The 9,137-nt window shown below is 45.5% G+C and overlaps 1 protein-coding gene across 1 annotated transcript; it reads right to left on the bottom strand.

The window, feature by feature from the left end:
- Nucleotides 1-1,132: 1,132 nt before the first annotated feature.
- LOC106818763 (keratin, type II cytoskeletal 1-like) lies at nt 1,133-8,990 on the bottom strand (the record flags this gene model as incomplete). Its single annotated transcript, XM_014823436.1, has 5 exons — nt 1,133-1,250; nt 3,089-3,382; nt 3,628-4,184; nt 4,729-4,797; nt 8,700-8,990. Coding segments are annotated over 5 exons (1,329 nt in total), but the record flags the coding sequence as incomplete, so codon positions are not given.
- Nucleotides 8,991-9,137: the final 147 nt, after the last annotated feature.

Raw genomic sequence — 9,137 nt, 5'->3', positions numbered from 1 at the left:
GGATCAACACCTCCTTTTGGCAACGCTTCTCTAGTATTCCGTCTCATCTGGATTTTATTTATATATTTGAACTCATGATCATGGGCCCGTTTCTTATAGGCACTGCCACGATTACGCCTCATTTTTGGACGTACTCCATGTTGTTACACATGTTTTCCCACTGCATGCTTACTCAACGCGATATTTCATAGAAGTTTTTATTGCTGGCTATATCGTAGAAAGCTGAGACGTACGTATCAACGAGGAGGGACTCTGTCTGAGATCGTTCTCTCGCGAACACATTCACAACGGAGTTCACCTACTTGCCATAACATTCAAATGAAATTAAACTCTCGTAATAGGAAAGGGATTTTGGAGTAACTGACGGTTTGTGTTTATTTCGTCATATTACGTTCGAGACGATTGGAACGTCAATAATATAAGTGATCTCCGAAGAAAGATGAACTATATACAAGTGATTAAGCAATTGTGACAAAGTCGGGCCATCATCAAGTAAATTAAACAGGTATCTATAGTGGTTATAAGTCTATGCACAACAAGTCTACGTAACGTACAGATTTAAATATAACAATACAATGCTTCGCGCAGACGCACTGATTTTCGCGCAATACATTTGCAACTAGTAGTAGTTATTGTAACGAGTAAATCGATATCACACTTGTTAGACGCGTAGCTAGCGGCAACCAGCTACCATGGCAACAACCGGAAGGATCCGGTTTAGTTGCTATGTGATACGTCACCATCGTTACTACGGTCGACTGTTTACTACGACACCGCCACCAATGGCCGCGTCACCGCAACCATCAATATCACCAAATACGTCATCCTCAACAACAACAACTACACTACTGCTAATAACATCAGTATTAATTATGGCAATCCTACACAATTAAGTGAATAACAGCAACAACAACAACAACGCCGACAACGACGACGACGACGACGACGACGACGACGACGACGACGACGACGACGACGACGACGACGACGACGACGACGACGACGGCGAGCGAACGACGACGACGTCGCTGACGAGACGACGACGACGACGACGACGACGACGACGACGATGACGACGACGACGATGACGACAGCTACGTCTAGTACGTAACTAGAGCCACTTTAAAGTCGATCACCGCCCTCGCCACCCCTCGCGTCTATAGACAACGTCGCTGTCAGCGAATCCCCAGACGGGCTCCTCAATGTCGTAGTTGTACAGGGTCCTGGGCTGAGTGTACTCGTGTCCCTCTCTGCATGAACATGAACACGGCAATTAATCTCTGTTGTTTAAGCTACACGGGTTCAACAAAGGTTAGGAGAGCTTCCACATGCTGTGGGTACTTAGAGCTTCGTCCAACTCTACATTAACGAAACTGTACTGTAGGTTCACACGTTAGTTTACATGTTATCTGGTCGATAGGTGGCGACACGTGAAAGTCGTTGCGTTGGATATGAACTTGCGAATATATATTATATATATATATATATTACTAGCTGCGGGTACCGCTGCGCTGGGTAAAATCGTGCTACTAATACATACTACTATACTAATAATGCGGACACAGTAGGAACATTGGGTAACATCGACAATGACATTGCCACCCAATATCAATATTAGAAATCGGTCTAATAAGATAATAGAATTGGGAAAAACTGTTACGTATGACATTTATATGACAGCACAACCAACTTAGAAACACTGCAGACATAATATTAATAGTAATATGGCTCATAGGGCTCTATGGTCCCCCAGGTATACCGCGAAACGTACCCTGGTGGCTATTGATATGGTTAGGGTTAGGGTTCGGGTTGGGGTTAGGCGAGTAGCGCGTAGCGACTCCCTAGACTGCGTTAGTGGAGTAGGCGCAGGTACGGTCCGGCATATTAGATAGTACCAGGGTACGTTCCGGTATACCCCACCGTAACCAGGGTACGTTCCCGCAGTATCCCGGGGGGGGGACACAGACCCTCTGAGCAGTAATATGGAGTAAATGACAAAAAGCTATTGTTATATAACAGCATGTACGAATGGGTTGGACTTTTCGTTTCAAAGACTCTTGATAAACAATGTTTTCGTGGTATTCTCTGTGCAAGTATGTAGAGATTCGTGGCGTATCCAACTGTTAAGCTCCCACGTACACAGCTATCCATTCGTGAGATCGTACGCCGAATAAAAGAAATTCCATATATAGTATAGATAGAGACAGGCAGCGAGTGGGGGCTGTTGTCCACTGGATATTGTCTAGTGAATGCTTGGCGTGCAACCATGCACATTGAAATTAAGAAATTTTTGTATTGAATCAGAAAATGCATAGCTTTGGAATGGTACAATGCATTCTCAGATCGTAGCATTCTGAACCGAAACTCTTAACTGAGAGTGAGTAGTACCTCTGAACTGCGTCTGTGTTATGCTCTGTTTTAGTTTCGATTTCGGTTTCGGTTTCACAATACCAGCAGCTGATGAGATCATGAGGTGAGGGCAAGAAAATCAATAGTCATAGGCTGTTGCTGACATTGTGTGAGACTTGCGCAATTGAGGGGTTTTTCACGGCATTTTTTCGGCGAGTTGACGGTTTGACAGGTTTTTTTCAGCTACCGAACACGCCCGGGGTATAAGAGATGGGCCCTGTGAAAATTGCATCCAGATCGCTTGGGCGGTTTGACCGCCTATAGGGAAGATACATACATACATACATACATACATACGAACTCAAATATATATTAGATATATATATATATATATATATATATATATATATATATATATATATATATATTTATTTATTTATTTATTTAGTATATATATATAAATATATATAGACACCAGGCTGAAAGAAAATGACTAAATGAGGCTGATATGAAGTAAATTCTGGTAAAAGTTTTGAGAATTAAGTTGCATAATTAATCAACGCTTGCCTGTATTGTACTCTAATACAATAATAAATGCTTATATCCAATAACTTCAACTTAAATTAAAATCAATTAAGACAGGGTAAACCTTTTTCGTGGATATCGCTATAATTTAGAGACTACTTTTAATTCGCTCTGCTCCTGTGCCACTATCAATCTTCCATTTTACTAGTATTGCCGGTATGAGTGTCCGCCGTGACCTCCACTGGTACGGTCTCCAGACACGACCTGTTGACCATCGCCGATGCTTCCACCACCGATTGCGCCACCGCCGGAGCTGCCACCGCCGATGCTGCCACCACCGATGGCGCCACCGCCGGAGCTGCCACCGCCGATGCTGCCACCACCGATGGCGCCACCAGCACCACCGCCCTCGCCTCTATAGACAACGTCGACGTCAGCGAATCCCCAGACGGGCTCCTCGATATCATAGTTGTACAGAGTCTTTGGCTGCGTGTACTCGTGTCCCTCTCTGAAAGTAGAGAATGCTTTGTAAACTACACGATTTCAGTAAAGCAAGATGGAAATATTCTGTGCTGTCGCTAATTAAAGCTGTATCTATTACACTACGAGATTATACTAGATAGCAGCAGGCAGCTAATGCTAGAATTGTCGCAGTTATAAATCATAAGATACTGTCACGTAATTATACGCGTTTTGCAACAACATTTAGATAGCCTGAGCCACTAGTAGACAATGATGCGATGCAGACATTACCTGTATTTGTACTCGTATCCGCGAGTCTTCTTCGCCGTCTCTGTGGCATCGGTGGTGTCTCTGCTGAACAGGGAGCCGGTGGCGGTACCGGTCCTGGAGAAGGTCAGGCTGCTGCTCCTGTCTCCGCTTCCTCTCAGTCCGCCGCTAGCGATGGGTCCGTATCTGGTCGTGGTGAAGAACTCCGGGCCTCCGGTCACCTGTTGCTGGCCTCTACCCACGCTGCCGCCTCCGAAAGATCCGCCACCGACAGATCCACCTCCAACTTGGAAGGATCCGCCACCGAGAGATCCACCTCCAACTTGGAAGGATCCACCACCGAGAGATCCACCACCGAGAGATCCACCTCCAACTTGGAAGGATCCACCACCAAGGGATCCACCGCCGAGAGATCGACCTCCAACTTGGAAGGATCCACCACCGATCTGGCCTCCTCCGATCTGACCACCTCCTGATTGGTAGGAACCACCCCCAACCTCACCCTCTCCTCTGGAATGATAGTTCCCATTGCCATTGCCGGAGCTGCTCCTATAACTGCCTTCTGTATGTGTATGTTTTTGCTGCAAAACACAGAACAGTGATGCGTAAATGACGACGCAGGTGCAGCGAAATACACCCCACGTAGTCCAACGCAAACAGCAACAAGTCAAATCACCTTCGCAAGACTTCCAGCAAAACTATTAGCGCGAGGTGTACCATTTCAACGATGGTTCCACGACCGCGCTCTGAAACTAACGTGAACACCAACGCGAACAAGTTTCACTTGTGTGAGGATGAATCTTCACATCTCTCGTATGATCATCTCTCTGAACTTAGGGTATACCAAAATCAATGGTAGAAGCTCATACTCGCAGTTCATGGCGTACGTGATATGGCGTGTTTCTCTTGCCAGTGATGGCAATGCTAGATGCCATGATGTCATTATGATAATATTACATGCCATGCATGTTATTACATGTCCTTCTTACCAATGATGATGATAATTACTACGTGTTATGCACGTCATTACATTCTTACTCCTCGGTGATGATGATGTCATCATTATCTGTTATGCACGTCATTACATGTCTATTTCACTCAAGCATTAGTCATCAGCTGACTTACCCCGCTATCGTGTGCACGAACACTGACCAACCCAACCAGTAAGACGGCAATGGTAAACTTCATCTTGATCTGCAACATAACAACGAAGACGGTGACGATAGTTCAGCTGCTGTCTAAATTAAATAAATATTAATTATAACAACAAGAAGAAGAAGAAGAAGAAGAAGAAGAAGAAGAAGAAGAAGAAGACAAAGAAGAAGAAGAAGACGACGACGATGGACACGACGACGACGACAAAGAAGAAAGAAGAAGAAGAAAAAGAAAAAGAAGAGAAGGGAAAAGAGAAGGAAGAAAAAGAAGAGAAGGGAGAAGAAGAAGTTGAAGAAAAAGAAGAAGACGAAAACGAAGAAAAAAAAAAGCAAGGAGGAAGAAGAAGAAGAAAGAAGGAAGAAAAAGAATAAGCAAGAAGAAGAAAAAGAGAGGAAAAGCAAGAAGAAGAATATTGAGGAAGACGGAAGAAGGAGAAGAAGAAGAAGAAGAAGAAGGGAAATGTGAAGAAGGAAGACGAAGAAGAAGAAGAAGAAGAAGAAGACAGAAGAAGAAGAAGAAGAAGAAGAAGAAGAGAAACGACGACAAAGATAAGAAGACGTAGAAGAAGACGACGAAAAAAGACGAAGAGAGGAAAAGAAAAAGGAAAAAGCAAAGAAGACGAAGACGAAGAAGCAAGAACAATAATAAGAAAAAGAAAGCAGAAGCAGCGAATGTGTTACCTGACTGAGCGTTGATCTCTGTCGCTTTCACTTCTCTACGTCGGGACTGTGGATGCAACACTGCTGCGGCCTGCTACACGTATATATACGATGACGGACACCCGTCTGACACGCATACCTCATCGCGTCATCGACAGTAATAAGAGTCTCTACCCAGCGCGATTCTCTCCGCATAAGCGAATGCTCGCGTGTATTCGCTTTCAGATGAGACCAATATTTGCCAACGCGTGCTTGATTAATGCATCTATGAATAATACTGCAGGTCGTGGGCGATGTCCGATGCGGCCGGTGGGCCTTAGCATGTAGGTTTTTTTTAAACGAGGGGGGGGGGGTCCGGGTTTCGCCTAAATATGAGCCTTGGAGAAATACTTATCACGGAAATCAGTGAATGTTTAAATCTGTGCGCTGTGTGTGGTGTGTGTGTGTTCGCTGTGTGTGTGATGTGTGTTGTGTGTGTGTAGTGGTGTGTGTGTGTGTGTGTGTGTGTTGGTGCGTGCTGTGTGCGTGCGTGTTGTGTCGTGTCGTGTGTGTGTGTGTCGTATGGGTGACGTGTGGGTTGTCGTGTGTGTGTGCATGTGTGTGCTTGTGTGTGTGCTGTGCTGTGTTGTGTGCTGTGTGTATGTGTGTGCTGTGTGTGTGTGTGTGTGTGTATGTGTGTGTGCGTGCGTGTGTGCCTGTTTATGTGTGTTGTATGTATGTCTGTTTGCTTCTCCAGGCGACCGATGGGGGTCGTAGAACTGATCCGGTTATGTGTTAACAACGAGTGTTTTTACGAGACGATTAAACGCCGAGAAGGGCAGACCAAGTTTTCACTGAGCGGTATAGAGTCTATAGACGTCGTCTAACCACCTTCACGTGTGGACTCCCAACCCCGCTCTCTCTCTCTCTCTCTCTCTCTCTCTCTCTCTCTCTCTCTCTCTCTACTCATCTCTCATCTCTCTCTCTCTCTCTCTCTCTCTCTCTATCTCTATCACACAATACACGAATGTCTACTACGACATGGGAAAGCGCGGCATAGTGGCTTATAATCTACATAATGGGAAGAAATACGCACACGAGATATTTTATAGGGGGTTGCTCGCATTACATTCGCTCAGTAGTTTCAGCACAAAGGCGAGATGTATTTTATCAAGAGCGTATAAAGAACCTTCTTTATACGCTCTTGGTTTTATTTATATATTTGAACTCTCGATCATGGGCCCGTTTCTTATAGGCACTGCCACGATTTACGCCTCATTTTGGACGTACGCCATGTTGGTTTACACATGTTTTCCCACTGTCATGCTTACTCAACCGATCATCTCATAGAAGTTATTTATGCTGGCTATTATCGTAGAAAGCTGAGACCGTACGTAATCAACCGAGGAGCGGCTCTGTCTGAGATCGTTCTCTCGCGCAATCACATTCACAAGGGGAGTTTATCTACTCGCCAAAACATTTAAATGAAATTAAACCTTTCGTAATAGGAAAGAGATTTTGGAGTAAACTGGGACGGGTTGTTGTTTATTTCGGTCAATTCACGTTCGAGACATTTGGAACGTCAATAATAATAAGTGATCTTGCCGAAGAAAAGATAACTATATACCAGTGATTAAGCAATTGTAACAAAGTCGCCGGCCATATTCAAGTGAAATTAAACAGCGTATCTATAGTGGTTATTTAAGTCTATTGCAAAGAAGGTCTACGTAACGTACAGATTGTAAATATAACAATACAATGCTTCGCGCAAACGCCTATTTTCTGCCGCAATACAGGTGCAATAGTAGTAGTTATTGTAACGAGTCTAATCGATATCACACTGTTAGGACGCGGAGCTAGCAACTGCTACTGTAGCGTTCACACGTTGACATTTACATGATTATTCTGTCGATAGGTGGCGACCACGTGGCAAAGTCGTTGCTTGATATGAACTTCGAGTATATATTATAATATAATATATATAGGTTATATATTAATTTATTTATTATTTATTTATTTATTATTATATTGTTTATTTGTTTATTTGTTTATTTATTTATTTATCTTATTTAGTATATATTATATAAATATGATATTTAGACACCAGCGCTGAAAGAAATGACTGTAATGCAGGCTGATATGAGTAATTCTGGTAAAAGTTTTGAGAATTAACGTTAGCATAAATTAATCAACGCTGCTGCCTGTATTTTGTACCTAATACAATAATAAATGGTTATATCAATCAACGTCAAACTAAATTCAAAATCAATTAGACAGGGTAAACTTTTTTCGTGGCCATATCGCCATAAGTTTAGAGGAACTACGTTTCAATTTCGCTCTTGCCTCCTGTGCCACTGTCAATCTTTATTTTACTAGTATCCACCCTGCTGTCCGCCGTAACCTCCACTGGTACGGCCTCCAGGACACCAACGCATTGACCACCGCCGCATGCTGTCCACCACCGATTTGCGCCACCGCTGAAGCGGCCACCGCCGATGCTGCCACCACCGATGGCGCCAACCGCCGAGCTGCACCGCCGTGCTGCCACACCGCATGGCGCCACCAGCCCACACCGCCTCCGCCTCTATAGACAAACGTTCGACGTCAGCGAATCCCCAGACGCGGCCTCCTCAATTATCTTAGGTTGTACAGGCGTCTTTGGCTTGGTACTCGTGTCCTCTCTGATAAGTAGAGAATGCCTTTTTTGTTAAACTACACGATTTCAATAAAGCAAAATGCGAAATATTCTGTGCTGTCGCTAATTAAAGCTGTATCTATTACACTACGCAAGATTGTACTAGATGCAGCAGGCGGCTAATGCTTAGAATGCCGTCGCAGTATACAATCATTAAGATACTGTCACGTAATTCTACGCGTTTTATCAACGACAATTTAGATAGCCTGAGCCACCAGTAGACAATGATGCGGCTGCAGACATTTACCTGTATTTTGTACTCGGATCGCGAGTCTTCTTTCGCCGTCTCTGCTGGCATTGCGGTGTCTCTGCTGAACAGGGGAGCCGTGGCGTTCCGTGACGGGAGAAGGTCAGGACTGTGCTCCTGTCTCCCTTCCTTCTTAGTCCGCCTCGCTAGCATGCGGTCCGTATCTGGTCGTGGTGAAGAAAACTCGGGCGCTCGCGTGCTCCGCAGCCAAGTTCAGCCACTCTGCGCCTGAGAATCCACTGATCCGCCTGCTCCTCGAAGTCACCAGCTCATCCTACCTGTACTCAGCACCCTGGCTCCTTGAATCATACCCTTGGAATCAGGCCTGCTCCCCAAGAAAGCCACCGGCCCTCCTCCTCACCTGTCCTCCGAATCCAGCGCCGGCTAGATGCCTGGATGAACTGCACCTGGAAAGGATCGCTGTTTCGCCGAAGCTCCACCGCCGGATGTTTACCATCCCGCCGCTGACAGCGATGACGGCCCACCAGCTCATGCCGAAGCCGCCAGCGTTGCTCCTCTTCCGGCCACCAAACTCCTCCTGGTCTCCGCTCCTCTGGGGAACGACGGTACGACCGCCGCGACGCCGGCGCCCTGACCTCCCGCGCCGCCGATGAAGAGCTGAACTGAAGCCCCTGACTCCATCACCGCCTCCCTAGAGCGAAAACGCTCCAATCCCTTCCTCCTAGAGCGAAACACCAACACCGCCTCCTAGCAGCCGAAACCTCCATCACCGCCCTCTAGGCAGCCATTCGCCCATCAACCATCGAAACCTCCATCAGCCGCCTCCGTAGAGCGAAAC

This window comes from Priapulus caudatus, unplaced genomic scaffold (genome assembly GCF_000485595.1).
Source record: "Priapulus caudatus unplaced genomic scaffold, Priapulus_caudatus-5.0.1 Scaffold2502, whole genome shotgun sequence".
Taxonomy (NCBI): domain Eukaryota; kingdom Metazoa; phylum Priapulida; class Priapulimorpha; order Priapulimorphida; family Priapulidae; genus Priapulus; species Priapulus caudatus.
This window is presented reverse-complemented; position numbering and strand designations above follow the sequence as displayed.